The following is a 17,881-nucleotide window of genomic DNA, read 5'->3' as shown; positions in this document are numbered from 1 at the left end:
AACATCCTAAACTGAGGCACACCATCTACCATACTAGAGAAATTGCTCGATGTAGCCCTACAAGGATGAATTTAATAAAAATTTTTAAAAAAAGGACTGAAATTCTATGGCTTTCTGCAATAACTTCATTAAATATCTGACCAAATGGACAATGTTGTCTTCTGCACAACTGATGATGCTTCAGGTGGGCTGTAACTAATGTCTGTGCCTGTTTTCCCTCAGGTTTAAGGAGAAAAAAGTGCTAAACATGCCAGAAAATTTTACTAAGGAAATCAGTTAACAGAGGGAATAAAATAAATAGAATTTACTCTGGTAAATATTTAATTTTGTAGTACACATCAATTTGTAAGGTCATAAACTTTATAGAGTTATTTTATCTATATATAAAAGTAAATATAAAAACTCCTGCAGAACTAGAAAGAAGCATGTGCAGCACCAACTGTGAATTTGTTTAGAATAGCAAACTGAAGACCTAGGAGGTCACTCAGTTTAACATCAAGCACGATAAATGCACAAAGAACTTCAGTAGTGACCAACACGGGCATGGTTTTACAACCTGTCCTAAAGATTCAAAGGTCAGAAATCATCAGCAGAAACTACAAAGGAAGTATATCCTGTTAAGACGCAAGAGTTTTAAGCAGCAACAAAACAGGTGGGATGCATCAACAAAACCATAACATTTGATAGAAGCCAAGATTTGAAGTGACATATCAGATATTTAATCAGAAACAGTGCTGAGTAACAACAAAGCCAAACCCTGAGCACTGCATGTGGTTCATCCCTCCCAACGGTGACACCAAAGAAGAGAAGGGGTGGGAGGAATACAGAGCTACTCTTGCAATGAAACCAAACTAGGGGCAACAACTATGAAGAATAAAGCTGAGCTGGGAAGGGGGCATTCACCGACACTGTATTCTTGCCACTGACCATGCCTGGCTGTCTCGGAGAGGAATTCTTTATGACCAGCATGAAGTCAGCAATTCAAAGTGTTCCTTCAAGTCCAACATGAAAGGCAAAGTGTAATATACTGGACAATAGCATAAAACCAGCAATACATTAAGTGCAAAAAGTGATAGCAAAAATTAACATGAGGAGGGAGAAGAAAAAAACTAAAGAACAACAAACAAAACCAAGAGGTTATCAAACCTTTGTTGATTTTCTGAGTCCCTTGGTAACCCTGGAGAGGTTTAATTTTGAAGCTACTGTTTCTATTTAGCTAAAGATGTTAAAATTGGAAAAACACTCACAGTTTTCCTCTACTTCAAGTTGCTTACGTACCACTTATCCATCAGTACAGCTGATAAGACTTCCGTCCTTTTATTGCCAACTCTTCTATTTGCTATCAGGCTTTCATACTAAACCAAAGTAATAGAGGACAAGATTTCCTTTCTTCTTTCCTACACAATAGTACTTACTAAGGTGTCTTTTCTTGTTATACTCTTCAAATTAATAATGAACCAATGTTCAGTGTAACTCAATACATTAACTTGGGCAAAAGTGAGGAGAGCCAAAACTCTCCAAATTCATACTTCATACAACACACAAAATGTGAGTTGTATCTACAAAGAGGGACAACACTTTCTGGAAAGAATAGTCTGTGCAAATACTTCAAAATGCACAAACAGAATATTTATTAGTAATCACCTTTCTTTATACTCCCTCTCTGGTCATTCATTGCGGGTAAGAATTCATGCAGCACACCTACGCATGAGGCTTACAGCAACACTTGTATCAGGAAGGAACATAAAACCAGCTCTAAAAACTATCCTGCCAATAGCCTCATAAAAATATCACAGTAAAGTAATTGAGATTACTTCACTGCTGAGTTGCCTACCAGACATACGTCTGTTTGAATGTGATCTCTGAGGAGCTACTTGTTTCCAAAGAAACACTGTTTTAAAATACCCATGCTGCAGTAACATGGGGATTTGGTAAACAAAAAAGCACTGAAATTTTGTCAAAATTATTTATACATATGCACTTTGCTTATGCACAGGAGAGAAATAAAATGCACATGGGCACTAACACAGAGCCAGAGAAGGAAGTGTTACTTTTACCTTCTCACGCTTAAATTACAGTGAATCAAATGAGTTCAGAAAAAAAAGTCATTTGGGACAGTGGGACAGCACTGGAAAAAGAATTTGAGATGCAGAAAAGGTCAGATTTAAGACGTGTACCAAACCTACACAAAACTGGTTTGGTACAAACGTGAAAATGCTTGAACGTCACCAAAAAAAAAAAAGGCAATCTTCAGTCAGCTGGTCATATAACACATTATCCTGCCAGTTACGTATTTTAAATGGAAAGGATCTGGACTTTAAACCTTTGACTGGTGTATGGCATTCTGTAACATGTATTATGTCTCCAAGGTATTCACAGGAGAGAATATCCACCACGGTCAGTCTAACAGTGTTTCTTATCTTAAATAACCAGAAGCAACTTTGTAAATTGTTTTGTCAATGACAAAGAAATAACTAGAGCAATGGATACTTTGAAAGAACTGATGAAATTTCAAATGTCTTTCATCTCAATAACAAATGAAAACAGACACACACAGCCTCAAACACCTGCACAATATTCAGCTTTTCTTAGCACTGTACCAGTCTCCTGTTCACTAATTGCTGAATATAAACATGCTGGTACAATTTGATTGCTACAGCACGGCCTGCAGCTTAAGAGGACAGTGCCAAAGAGACAAAAAAATATAATTCGGTAGCTCTTTGAAAAATAGCTTACGAACAGTTATTACTATTTAAAATAAAGATGGATCCTTCTTTACTACTACTAGTCTTCTTTTTTTTTCTTAAAGCTCTGTACATAATTAGTCTCCTAGTTCTTCCAAGAGCCAGTTCTCTTTATCACCACTGTGACCAAAATACACGCACTCTTTCCTTGACAAACCTACCTTAACACTTAGCAAGTGACTTTCTAATATTAACATAAAGAAATTCAGCACCAATGAGTACTCCTACCTTCTAATTTCCTCCTTTTGAAGTTACAGGGTCAATTAACATTTTTGCAGTTAAAGCTGGCAGCATAATATTAACCAGTTTAAAAACACGATTTCAACAAGAACCAATGTAGTTTGTAACCAATAATTAAAAAATACTGAAAAGCTCCAAGTTAAACTATTACTAAAGATTTAACAAAAAAGGCCAAATTCATAGAACCAAATCTTTCTGTTGGTGAAAATAGCTATCATCCAGGTAGAGCAACTAACTGTCTTTCAGAGAAAAAGCACTTTTAACAGAAAGAAACTTGAAATATTTAACTAGTTGTAGGTTACTGCAGCTCATATTCAGGTGATCTATCTCATGAATATTGTTCTCAAAACACCTAAGCCTCAAACTTCAGCAGAATTTGAACCTCAATCTTTGGCGACAGGCAGAACCACTGGCCGAGGCCCTGAGCAAGCAGCTCTGCCCCGGCTGTGTAGCAAGCAGGGCTGGGGGCCAGCTGGCCCCTCAGAGCCCCCTCCAGCCTGTGTGACCCTGTGGATCCCCGTCATACAAGCTGCAAGGGAAGGGACAACAAGAAGAAAACAAACCAACAAACTTCTGGCACAGCCATGCCACGTGATACCTGGCACGTGCAGCAGTGTTCTTCAGAACAAAATCAGAATCAGAGAAGGAAGTAAAAATAAGAGCGTTAAAGACAGCAAGTATGTTGCGGGGGGCAGCGGAAGTGCACTAACTACTCCCTCCCCAGTTTAAGGCTTCAATGCCTTTTTGTTTAATACCCATCACAACACAACATAAAACTAAAACCTTGAATTTGATGCTTGCAAATGTGAGCAACAGGCACAGTCAGCAACACTTGGAGTTCATGAGCTAAAAAGCACTCAATATTGTCTCAGAAAAAATGAGCTAGAGTCAGAATTCCAACTGCAAATTATTAAAATTATTCAAAATTTAAGATTGACTCAGATACTAACACTACTCTTCCAGTGTGCTTTGTATAATTAATTATTACAAAGTTATTTGAGATTATTTTGAATAAAAGTAATTCCTTCATGTTTATATGCAGTTCAGTCCTCCATGTAAAACTGTCAGATTCTCTATCTATCACTTCACTATGGAATCTTATTTTAATAACTCCTGAAGACACAATTCTGAGCAGTAAACACACGACAAGGACTGAAAGTATTCCTGATAGATGATCTTATTTGAATCTGAGGGAATAATAATTTCCCCTTGCATTCAAATGTATTGTTTTTTCAATGAAAACTAACAGAGTAAGAACAGTATCTTAAATAAGGATGAGGAAAGCATCTGATATGGCAGATATTAAAGTATATTTTGAAACTAATTTTTGTTAACAATCACGAAACCATCATTTTTGTCTGTATCTTGAATATATTCTGCCTTAGTTTCCTAACCACATAAACATGAAAAGTTATCTCCAGAGCAAAGTTGTTCTGAAAACTTCCACAGAAGTAATTTCCAGCTAACTTTCCAATATACCAGTGATATCTCACTTATAAAGAATGTGGTACTTCATAGGATTTCCATGTTCCTGAATTTCACCCTACATTCTATTCAGTAGTTAATGACCAATTTGTTTTGAGACTAATGTAGGATATTCAACAAGATCTCAGCAGATTCAGAGACTGATGGGCATCTAGCACTGTACTCTAATACAGTGGACAGCATGCCATACAGTGCCTTGATGTGCATTTATATCAAGCAGTTAAATAAATCCTTCTCTCTTATGGATTTCTTCACTGTAAAATCTCCAGCTGTGAGCACTCTATAGATGTACACATAGAAGAGAAGCACTTACAGATCAGCCTCCATCCAGTCTCCCTCACTAGCATGAGACCTATATTCCTATGCTATTCCTATTCATGCTATGGTGGAAAAAGAAAAACAGGTAAAAGAAACAGTTTCTATACAGACAAGTCCTATACTAGACTAGCTCTAAGGGGGTTTGGTTTTGTGCATGTTTGTTTGGTCAGTTTTGGGGTCTTTTGCACTTGCCAAACTTTTTGTAAGCCGATAAAAATCAATTATATACAGAAAAACTGGTTGAGGTTTTTTGGTTTGGTCTGGGGTCATTAATTTTCCATTGAGAAAAAGCCAGTTTCTGAAAAACAACTTCATGGAGAAGACTGGGAAGGTCTTGCTTCACTGCTGCAGTGCCACCACAGGGAACAGCACCATGAGGGGTACAGATCTGGTCCAGGTTCCTCAGGCTTTGATTCAGCATGTGAACCACGATGGAGCTCAGACCAAACTGCAGTATGGATCCTGGACTCTGCCAGAGCAATATGCTTGGAGAGGGTGTGAGATACATGAGAAGCCACAAGAACAAGCTTTGGAAGGTGGCCAAGGCTGGTTTTCACATGACAGCCACCTGATTTTAGACTCCAACTAGAAAGCCCTCTTGCTTTCAGAGCATACACTTCTAGTATATTTCTGAACATTGCTACGTCAAAACCAAAAACTATTTACAACTTAAATTTGTCTTGTTTATCTCATAACACGAATACAACAGAAACACTAGGATAGAAGGATTACTGGGTACATAAACCACTGTCCTCTCTCTCTCAGGAACATTTAAATTGAGAACAGCCATGTTAAAGTACTAATGTCAAAGTTCCAGAGCTCATAGCTTTCCTTGGAACAACATCAAGACTTTGAACTCCTTCAATTTGAAATTACAAAGCAACAACTAGACTAAATGGAAGCTGTGTAATCAGCCTCAAAGACATTTAAGCGTACATATTACAGAATGTTTTTTTAAAAGCACATATACCCTACTTTAAGTTTTAAAACAGCTTCCTCAACTTTGTTACTCATTTCCAAGCTGAAACATTCCCCTGCTCCCAAGGGATAAGAGTATTTAGTTTGATTCTTTGCTAAAATTCTGTACACTTAGGAAGAAAACATTAATTTCAGATTTGTATCTTAATAGAGCACTAAAATAGCATCCTTCCACTCAAACTATTGCCACTTTTTTTAAAGATAATTTCTTTTCCATGTATTTTCAAAATGCCAGCACTTAGCAAGTTAGGCCAAGTTAGGTTTCACAGACTTTCTAGTTTCTCATACAAGATAATGCATATCTGAAAGATTGTCACTTAATGCTCTACAAAAACTCGGTATCTCAGCTTAAAAGAAAATCTCTGTACAGTTAGTGAACAAAGGGGAAATTCAAAGTGGACCAACAAGCTTTCTGGGTAGTCAGCGATATTCCCCACATTACTGCTAAAACTAGTAATAGTATATAAGTTATATACACTAGTAATAGTTTATAAGTTATTTCCTTTTCTAGTTTCTAACTGACACAGGCACAAAAATTATATGTAATTATAAGCAGCAATTAGCCAACTAACCCTTAGATATATGGCAAGAGGAACAACCACAACCCACTCCATAGCAAAAGGGCTTCAGGCAAATTAAATTCTCCAGCAGATTTTGAGAGTTGCTTATTAGTACTTACTGGAGTAGAACTGAAATTTAAAAAAATCCAATAAAAATCCATTTATTTTATCCAGCAACATCTACTCAGATCTTTAAGCATGCTCCAATGCATAAATTGCCACAGCCACTATGCTGGTAACAGGATAACATTTGAACTGACTAAAACCAGTGCCAGGTTACAGTTTGGTGAAAGGAACTTTTATTTAAGATTTAACTCTTCCAAGTGTGAGCCTCACTTCATGAACATACACAAAGAAGAGATTCTACTGCACTGCAGTATGAATAGCAGATTTAGTCTGCCTATAAGAACAGACAGCCACACTTTTCTCCTCCTCCCCATCACTCACAGGCAATTAAACTCTGGTTTAAACTGCCTCCTCCTCCTCAGAACTGAAGCCCTTTTTAACATCTGCAGCTTCTATTGCAAAAAAAAAAAAAAAAAAAAGTTTATTTAAAAGAAATGTTTCCATTTCTAAACTGCCTATACATTTCCTCTCCTTGCAAATCTTCATATAATCTTTGCCATTTTAGATTGAATTCAAACATGACGTTGTAAAGCTCAATGGAAAGATCTTGAATCTAATTTCTATAAACCTAACATCAAGGGAGATGACAAATACAAAAAACATGCAAAGCATTCTTAAAATAAATGTATGTAAAAGTATCCTATAAATTTGTCGCTATTAGAAAAGTGCATATTTAAAGTTCTCTTCAGTTCTGGAAAACCCAAGTTCAAAACTAAACAAGAAGGGACCCGTAAAAGCAACAACAGATCTAGCAGCCTGGAACAATGACCTTATTAGGAAATCTTGAAAGAATCGAACTGGCTCTAAATGAAGAAAGGAAACTAAAGGATATAATGGCAGGAATACATAAAATAATGATTGGCACAGAGCTGTTTTTCCTAACATCTTGCTTCCTCTCATACCACAAAAAAGCAGCTCTGGCCAATGAGATTCAAAGAAAAATTAAATATATCATGTGTAATTAGCTTGTAAACTGCAAGGGACCATTATAATGTGTCATTAGCTTGTAAACTGCAAGTGACCATTGTACTCAAGACTGCAAAAAAGATTATCTGCTTATGTAGGAGTTAACAGGAACACCAACAGCTTCCCTGGGAAGGATTAGAATACAATCGGCCTTTCAAGGTTCACACCAGACCAATGGATATGGTTTAGGAAAACATTACTATGGCCTGGATGGTCCTTAATAAACAACCCGGCAAAAAAGTCATGTAGTGGGTTATTGTTTTCTTAATTAATCTTAATCTGCTATATCTACTGCTCGTTGCTTTTAGGCACAGCATGTCAGAATAAATGGACTGTTTCCATTCCTGGCCTTCAATCAAAATTCTTCAAAATACGGAAATTTTAGCTTCTTCTTAACCATGATCACCACTGGGATACTTGCAATACATATATTTTATCTTTTGTGCAGGCACAAAACCAGAAATTTTATTTTTAGCTCTGGTAAATTAAAAAAAATAAACTTTCAGAACATTCCATTCCTTCTGCAATTAAATGATGAAAACAGAATTAAAATGTAAGTCTTAGCTCATGCATTATTGCAGCACTACCTCATTATGTTAAGAATGAGATTTCAAAAGCTTAGTGATTATTTCCACACTGAAATCCCTGAAGGGTTTAACAACTTGGATAGCCTTTTGTCACTCTACCACCCGTGCATTAAAATCTCAAACTCTTTACAGACACTGCACGATTTCCCTTCATCTCCTGTTTATGTATTCAAAAGAATAAGCAACATTTTTGGTACAAAGCAGTAGTCCTATCAAGAGTGCCAATATTTCAATCAAACCACATTTTCCTAGACCTGTGAACAACTTTTCAACTATGGGATTTCAGCAACAAATGTCAGAAATGTACTTAAAAACCATTTGTGCCAAGTTCTGAAGCTCCTAAAAAAATGGAGAGTTGTATCCTTTTTTCATTTTCTTTAATACATGAATTTATTTTTAGGCTTTTGAGGGAAGCCTTATTTAAAATAAATTACAGAGGATCTCCCATGCAGAATCTATAAGGATCTATAGAGCGGGTACAATGGAAATTGTATAATTGTATACATACTGTTGATCTTCATGCACATTTATCCTGCAGCATAATGTTAAAATAAGTGATAACTGAAGAGATTTGGAAAAAAATTATAAAATCAGAGCTATAAAAATAAGGAGTTTCAATACGTCAATGACTTTCTAACAATGCCTAGTAATAAAATAAAGGAAATTTCAAACTGTTAAACCTTAAGATATTTTAAGTTCTCACATTTAGTAAGTAAAACTATAAAATGCTTTCCTTTTAATATACTTGATTAAACAATTTTACAATTTGTAAGTAAATACAATATGGGCAGCCTTACTATTTCATCCAAAATGCTACTACTTTATTAATAAGAGGCCTCATGATTACACAATTCACAATTGCTAAAAATTATGACAACCAGTTAGATCATAAATACAAAACCTAAAAAAAAAAGGCAAAGAAAAGAAGGAGAATCAAATCTTACCCATTCTTGAAATATAAAACATGTGCTCTTTGAAGCCCTGTTTCCAGGAAAAAACCAAGTTCTTGTTCATGTGCAGTGGGCCCTGGCTTAGGGCTTCTGTTCTGTAAATTGGCATTAATCACCTAAGAAAACAAATGAAAAAGGAAAAAAAAAATGTATTTAGAGAAAAAAAGTTTTGCAGACTTCTACACAGAAGCTAATACTTCATGTTGGAGAAGCCTCTTTCATTTGGAGGTGGTGGCCTATAGCATATCCCACCTAAATAGAAAGCTTTTTGCTCTTAGCTATATCCTTTTAAAGGTAACTTTTTCACCAAGCAGAAATGCAGCTAAAAATCATGATACTTCTACAGAAACTTTTGGGATACAAAAGAGAAGCGTAAGAAAAAGCACATTCAGTAGCAGGAGGTGATGGTATTCAAAATCTTAAACTCCATTAGGTTAGGAAAGCCTGCTGCAGAAAACAGTAAGAAAATAAAAAAAGCGATCTCCAGAGTGATTTTCAAAAAACAGTGTAGAAATAGCATATTTATATTACATCAGCATTAAAAATGCTCTCTCAAAATGGAGAGCTATTAGCTTTCATTTGCCTTCATGTTCAGTGCACAGTCTACCAGCCACTAAAAGGCAATAACAGAACAAAAAACTCAGAGCAAAAAAACCCTCAGAAAATAAAAAATGTGTATGTCTTTAAAAACCAGTGTGAATTACTTTTATTCCCACATCACATCAAAGTTTCCTTTGCCTTTCCTTTCACTGTGTGACCCCAAACTGTTTCAAGTAACCCTGTCAAAGACAACTGTCAAGTGACCGGCCTGAGGCCTGTCAGCAATACTTCTCAGAGCGTCAGATGGACGTTGCCAGCTTCCTCCATTCTAAGAGTGTTCACAAGCCAGAGTAGAGCCCCAAGCGTATTGTATTTTGTCCAGACACATCTCAAAGTCTAAATAAAATGCAGTAGTGTGTAATTCCTACAAACAAAGGGTACCGCTTTTTTTTTTTCTTTTTTTTAAGTATTTATAACACGTGAAAGGGTTCTGCTAGGTGGTAAGAAAAAGAAGACAAGATTAATGGTGCAAGTGAAGAGGAGGAAACAAGAGAGTCTATGTATCTTTTTAAATTGAGAAAAAGCCTGAGGCTTTTAAATAATGAAGTGTTAGGGTCTTTCCAAATAAAGAGTGTAACTTTAATTTTCCATAATTCATAATCTATAACTTATAAAACAAGGGAAAAAAGAAAACAGCAATTTGCCTAATATTTTGCAGAGCTGTTTGTTGGTTATATTCTGACTAACATTAAGAAGCTCTGACACACCAGTTTACCTCAACAAAAAAAGAGGTCTCCTACACATATAGTACCTCAGATTTTCAGCTTTCTACTCATAGGTAGCATGAAAAGTAGAGCAGCTCTAGAGTCCAGATTCAGATGTAGACAACTGGCTCCTTAGGGAAAAAAACGTAAGTACTTTCAACAGTAACTGTAGTTTCATAGATACAGTGAGTAACATATGAATGAGATAAAAAGACGAACAGGCCATCAAGTCCAAGAACATTGCCCTGATCAGATTTATAGAACTATTATGATTTATCTCAAGTTTATCTACATTTTAAAATCAGATGTTTATGAGCTATCATATCTGGTGATACTTGCACTGTCCCAGGGTTGTACCTATTAGCTGAAGTAAACACACTTCCTGTTACTGTTCTGGACACCCCACTGCTACATCAGTGTCTTGCTGACAGGTACAATGTTACTTCAGAATTTTACCTGCAAGCAGTTTTATAAGGAGGACTTAAAAGCAGTTAAGTTATTGCCTCCGAACAAACATCAACCAGATTAATTTTCCATCTTTACAGTTTCATTTTGAAATTAATTCTTCAAGAATTATCTGAAAAAGCTTGTAAATATATACATACAATGTACATATTACTACATGTGCATTTGAAAGACACCATAATCCCATGCTCATAAATGAACTACCATAGAGTAACAAAATGCCACAGATCCGCATCTCGAATATACATAGTAGTTCAGAGGAGCTCTGTCCCTTTTTAGACTACTAGCAGTATTTTCTGAGAGGTCAGACTGAGAGAACAGTCAGGACAGTTATTAAGACACACTCATTTACTTACAATTTTAAGTGTGCATTGAAGGCCTAAGAAAACAAATACTAGATACCTTTTAGCTGAGTTACCAAAATGTTGGTAATACATCGATGAAAGATGAGCCACGCAATTCTTCAGTTAAGCAAATCATCCTGGCTTACCCTTTCTATCTCCTGAAGGTACAGGAGAGCAATATCCCCAGCCTTCTCGTAGCAGGTAACAATCTCCTGTTCACGGTCCACATGGAGGTTGCTAGCCGAAGAAGAAATTGGCAACTTCTCAAGACAGAGACCTGAAAACAACAACAACAACAAAATTAAACAAAGCATTACAAACTAATGTCATATAATCCTATATCTAAAAAATAGCATAGGCTAAGCCACTTTGATCAGGAGAAGAAACAAAGAAAAAAAAAGTTACTAAAAATTTATGAGGGTATGGTCCCTCTGATACAGACACTAACAAATATATAAATAACAGCTACTCTTTAATAATCATAAAACCAGAAGCAGTAATTTTTTTTAAGGCATTTTGATTTAAAAGACATTATGACAGTCTACCACAAAAGTGCCTAGCATCTTTCTATACCAATTTTAAATTACTGAATACATCTTCACTTTCCAGAGTTATCACAGAAACCAAGGCAAGGTAAAGAAAGGCATTCAGGGTAATACTGAACTTTGTACCTGTGCAAGGCAGAAGCACCTATAAAAGCAAATGCATTTGCAGAAAAATAAGAGGTTAGGAAATGTAACTTCTGTATGTAAATGTAAATGTAGTAAATGGTATCTCACTCTCATCAAAACATAGAAGTATTTTCCTCTCAGCACTTTATTTGACTTATCCAAATACATACTCCAGTGCTGTGAAAGAAAAGAGAGTCTTTGCTTGCCTAAAATAGGAACCAAACAACTCTTACTAATCAATGCTATCTCCTCCACAAGCCACTTCTATTAGAGTAGTTTTCAAGATAATTAGAGAAAACAGCTGGAAACGACCTCGAGAACACTAACCCATCTATCTAGCCAAGGAACCAACCAACCCCTGATACTTGTCTAACCTGTCCTTAAAAGCCTCTGACAATGGAGATGCCTTGGACTTCCTATGCAAATTATTACGGAGCTCAACTATTCTCATAATTAGTATTTTTTCCTAATGCCTAGATCTCCCTCCCTGGATTAATTACTCTTCATCTTCTTCTCAGAAAGATTATTCCTTTCTTTACAAAACATTTTTTCAATGTTTATTGAGAGAGAAAGACACTCTTGCAACAAAGAATGTCCATTCTGACTTGTTTCTCTTTTCATGCTTCCTTAATAGCCAGTCGTTTTATCTCGTCTGGACAGTCTCCAACTGGTTACCTCTGTCTTGACTCCCTGTGCCGAAACTGGATACACAGCTCCAGGTGAGTCTCAATAGCACGGAGCAGAGAAGATGAAAGACTTCCCGGTTTTGATATCAAATACTTAAGAACCAAAAACATACAAATTAGCAGAACTTCAATGCCTGCTCTTACATATTAGTAAAACATTCTCTGTTGTTTATGATCTGCAACAGACCACCAGATCATATTCTGCAAGTGAACTGCCTCAGCAGTTACCCCATATTTTATGCATTTGAATAATTATTTTAATTTGAAGTGCAGCACTTCCCACATATTCTTAAGAGATTTATTTCAGGTCTTTCTTCCAGCTTGTCAGCAGTAAATGCTCATCCTAAAATGCCTTCAACTGCTCCCACATTAACACATTAACATAATTCACACTTTAAATGGACATATTCTCATTCCATCACCCTGGGTTTTGAGAATCCATTGCTGGAGAAATTAAATAAAAAAAAAAAATAAAAATAAAAAAAAAAAAAATAGACAGTTATATACTGGGCAGATGCCTGTAGAATGCCAGATAGTACAAAATCCCAGTTTGGAAAATAGTTTATCAAAGGATTTATGCCCATCAACACTGTAAGGTGCAGACAGTATGTTTCATTGGAATTACAATAGCTTTCTTACTAAAACAACTTGGGAAGACACAGACAGGGCATCCGGAGTTTACTTGTTGATAAACTATACAGTATTTTTGACCTCCAGATCCATTAACACATTTATTAACTTTCAGTATCTCCCTGCAAAGTATAACTGATCCATATGATAAACCATCAAGACATTTCTGGCTTCAGAGGATGCCTTAAGTCTGTCTCAGTTTGTTGGCCATCTTTATCCTCCAAGTCACCCTTTTACCAGTACAAACAACATATATCCTACAGCTCTATTTGCTAGCAATACACCCAGTTAAGACAAAATCCTGATTTCACTACTAACTTTTCTGCTAAAGACAAAGTAAAATTCAATATACTTTTCAAAAACTTACACATTCCTAAAGCGTAGCAAACACGCAAGTACTCTGTCTCTTAAAAATCTGCCAAATCTGAGTAACACAGACACCTGGACTTTTCTGATGGTAGTTTTCACCTGACACATTCCTAAAACTTAGCTATATTTGAAAATAGTCTAGAGTAGCCCACACTAATCTGCTTTCTTTCAATTTTTCAATTAAATAGCATATATCTGCGAGGTTTTTTTGATAACTGTAAGCAGTAGGCTTGGACAGACCCTCTGATAAGAGCTAAATGTAAGGTTGATGCTGGATAGAAACGCTGCAATATCCTACACAAACATCTTCAGTCTCAGGCTTAGAGGTGATCATAAAATACAATAAATGAGCTGCAATAAAAATGTCGAATGACTGAAAGCATCAGATAGTTGGTAAGCAGATCACTCCTGCGCACCCCTTCTCCCAATGACATGAAGAGCCAGCGCACCACAGTATTCCTCCACTACACGAAACATATTACTCAACTGGCTATTTGTAGATTTGACTTGGATTTATTATTGCTATCTGTATACTTTATGGTCACAACTATAATCTTTTTAATCTGAAAAACTCACTATAGGAACATTCACTCATTTTAGCTGAGAATTATCTGTCAGATATGAAAACATCTCAGTGCTCTGCGAGAAACTTTAAGTAATGCAGAAGGAAAGTACAAAATTCTAAGTGTCCTTTGATTAAGTATATAATAGTATTTCTTAGGGTAACTTTATTATACAACTATGATTTGGTGTGTTTTTCCTATTATGTTTATTACAACCTGGGAAAGTATGTCTATTATATGCATGCAAGGCTTTGGAAAAAGAAGCTCATTTGGAGAACTATCCCAAAATGATCACTTAACAGGATGGTTTGGACACTTATTCTGTTTTAATTAGACAAGGAATAATTACAATTCAATACTCTATTAAAAATGAAAACATATAAACTAGACAAAAAACTGTTTACAACTTCCTTGAGATATTGGGAAAAGAGGTACATATTACTGCTAAAAAATATTATCACATTTGTTGTAAAGGTCACAGCTACTGGTTTAACTTTGTTGTTGTTTTGTTCTGCACCAATTCAATTGGTATTCCACCTTGACTTTGATATTGATAGCTTTTAAAGTTTAAGCCCGTTCAGTCAAAACCACCTGCGAGTAAAAGCTTCCAATGAACTGGGTCAGTTTTATTTTGGGAAGACACTTGTACATATCTACTCCTGATATCAAGCAAGATGACTCCTGAGGGAAAAGAAAGTGAGAAGCAGTGAAAGGAATAGGAGTCTGTACTAGTTAAGCTTACATGTTTTGCAAAGTAATTCTAAAATTGCTTGTCAAAAACACAAACAGGATTTGGAGAAGAAAAGATAACTTGTAAAGGTTTACTGTAAATCTTCACAAGCTTTACAAATCATTAAAAAAAAAAAAAAGAAAAAAAAAAAAAGAGAAACCAAACAGTATCTACTTACTCTAGGTGGCATTCTTGTGTCTATGGTCTCAAATCAGTGGACAAGGTTATGCCAAGTGAACTATTTCATTTTTCACAAATCCAAGAGCAGACCAGCCCTTCCACCACATATTCTCACACTGACTCCTCAGTAATAAGTAAAAAAAAAGAACAAATTTTAAGAAGTCCCTGTGCAATAGATTTGCTTATTCTCAGACAACCAGTGTGTTTTACATTAAGGACAATGCCAATAATTACTTTTTATTTAAAAACCACTTAGAGAAAAAGAAAAAAAAAAGGCGCAGCAGATTTTTAAGTTCTGTAAGAAAACTTATTAACACTCCCATGTCAAAAACAACTCAAAGGTAAAATGGGAATTCACAGCTGAGTTCAGATCTTTACCAAGTATCCCCACCACCCAGACCACTACTGAGACCATTACACAAATCCAAAACCACAAAGGTGAGAAAAGCCTATCACATTTACTGCATCATATATCTGCGGATTTTCCAAAATGCCAGACAGTACCTTGTCTGTATAAGTGCTACTAAATTTTAGAAACCACAAATAATAACAGATCTCATGTTTTATCTACTGTTTTCAGTAGACAAGCCAAAGGACAGAGATAAAACAGTGAAAAGCTATTTTATACTTAAGTAAATAAACATGCTTTTGCAAGGGAGGAAGAGTCACATCAATAGACAGATTTCTGGGTTTGCTTCCTGTTCTCCTTAAACAGACACATAAATCCCAAGTGTATTTCAGTATACAGTGCTTTCTCTGCCCTATGTGATAAGCAAAGCAACACTGCTAAATGTTCCAAATGCTGGGAACACAAAAAACCACTTCCATCTCCTTTTAAAGAAACTTCATATTTAGCTTATATATTTAGAACAAACAATATAGACTATGGCAAACTTTTACTAGTCACTTTAAGAGAGGAACTAAAACAATCTAGAGTTCCTGCTATCAAGGAACACCCACAGTTTATTTCTGAACTCAGAAGGAACACACTGCTCATCTCACGGAAGGGAAGGACTTATTTCTAGAAGTCTTGAATCAAAGATTGTGACTTGCTTACAGGGGATTTTTTTTTTAGAAAGCAAAGCAGGAATTTTTTTCCTCTTCAATTCCCTACTGGTATTTGTAAAGTAATTATTATAAAGAAAAGCATGAAATTTAAGAATAGGGAGTAGGAAAACATATTTATTATAAATAACATCTCACAGTTACTGCAGATACACTCAGTAGGAACTTTCTTTAGACAATCTAAGGAAACACAAAGTATCTGATATTTCAAGTACCTTGTATTGCTCACTCAGCCCTGCCCTGCTCCACCCCCCCACAAGCCAAGACACAGAGAAAAAAAGTCTCAAGACAACTGTCAGGATGCTGGTTTCATTGCTAATTAACTTTGCAGAAAATGCATCAGAAAGGTCAATATCCCCTTTTTTCAGCGTATTGAATTTTAAGGGAAGCTGCTCTGGCTAGCCGCTCTTTTAAACACGGACTGCTTACAGAGAATTAAATCCAGTCGAGATGAAACCCAGAGCAACATAAGCACAGCTTTCCAGAGCTGAAGACAGCATTTTATCACATATGCTCATACTGCAGTGGCATTTCATTAGTATGGCTTTACTAATATCAGTTATGCTAGTGTTTCTAAGTGCCTTCAAGTTTCTCAAAGGTAAAAAGAAGAGGAAAATAAAAACAAACAGGAATACTCATCTCTTTTCTGAAGTGAGCATCTACTTATTAATCTAAGCAGACAATAAAACAGTAACAATATTTGGGGATTTCTTGTAATATAATCTGAGACAACTGTTGTGAAATGACTGGTCCCACTTTTCCTGTAAATATAGCAACCGTTAAATATTTGCAGTTTCTTAAGTGCACAAATAATATTTTTAAACAGAAAAGATCAGTATTTTCACAGATGCATTTGTTTGTTACAGAACATGTGCCAACCAATCCCTGCTTCACAATACAGCCCTTTGACAGACAAGCAACTTCTGGAAAGGCCAAAAAATTTCAGCATCTAGATAAAATCTAGGAAAAGAACTGATAATTTTTGTAGATCTTGGAGTGTAGGAATCTCTGATGAACCTTCACCAAAGCAGAAGAGCCACACGGCAGTATATGGAATGGTCATCAAGGAAGTTGTTCGCTCAGGAGAGATGGTTCAACAATGGAATTTGTACTGAATTGTTTTGCCGTATATTGTCAGGATTGCTCCTACAGGAACGTCTGAGGAAAAAAGACCGGGCTCGACTGTGACAACTGTTCTTCCCATAACACGAGGAAAAAGGCCAGGATCACTGATTTTGGCCCAACATTTTCTCCCGCTCCTCACCCTGCCAAGGGCAAGAATCTTAAGATATTCTAAAAATTTTGAAGAAACTAAGATTAAGAAAAACACACCACCAAACTGTGCAAGTCCTAAAGAAGCCTATTTTAATAAGAAGCAAATGATTTTCAGTCAGTGTTTGGATTTCAAACACTGGAGCTCAAGGCAGCACCGAGGAAAGCAGGACAAACCCCTGGGCTCTCCCCCAGCCCCTGCTCCAGCAGGGCAGAAGTCATAAAAATAGACTGGGGAAAGAGAAGCTTTAACAGGGAAGCTTGGAAGTACCAGTGGCACAGGCTTCCTAGGGCTGCAGACTACTTGCTGATAGGCTGCAACATTTGCACAGCCATGGAGGAGGAAGGGGGAACTTCAGGAAGTTGAGTTCTTGACCCATTGCCTAATGAGGCCAGAGATCCCCAGCATAATTTCTAAACCAGCTTTCATTTAGCATTCTTCCACGGAGAGCTGCTTGGTGTCTGCTGACACAGGCTAGCAGTGCACAAGATCTCATTACAATCATATATGATTAAAGTTAAGTGCAGCATCTTCTGCTAACTGCAACATAGCAATTCACAAGCACCTGACACTTCCACTGAACCTAATGTGTATTTCCATGTTTCTGTAAATAGAACTAATTAATCGCCAAGCATTTAACTTGGTAA

The 17,881-nt window shown here is 36.2% G+C and overlaps 1 protein-coding gene across 3 annotated transcripts in view; it reads right to left on the bottom strand.

Moving 5' to 3' along the window:
- TTC7B (tetratricopeptide repeat domain 7B) overlaps window positions 1-17,881 on the bottom strand; it is a 144,431-nt gene that overhangs the window by 98,671 nt on the left and 27,879 nt on the right. For all 3 annotated transcript variants that reach the window (XM_065063659.1, XM_065063660.1, XM_065063661.1), the window contains 2 exons: window positions 11,214-11,344; window positions 8,949-9,070 (listed from right to left, as the gene is read on the bottom strand). In XM_065063659.1, coding sequence (XP_064919731.1) covers window positions 8,949-9,070; window positions 11,214-11,344 — 253 coding nt within the window. The remainder of the gene's footprint in view (window positions 1-8,948; window positions 9,071-11,213; window positions 11,345-17,881) is intronic.

The sequence above is a fragment of the Columba livia genome, chromosome 5 (genome assembly GCF_036013475.1).
Source record: "Columba livia isolate bColLiv1 breed racing homer chromosome 5, bColLiv1.pat.W.v2, whole genome shotgun sequence".
Classification (NCBI taxonomy): domain Eukaryota; kingdom Metazoa; phylum Chordata; class Aves; order Columbiformes; family Columbidae; genus Columba; species Columba livia.
The sequence above is the reverse complement of the archived record's forward strand: the minus strand, read 5'-3'. Positions and strand labels throughout refer to the sequence as shown.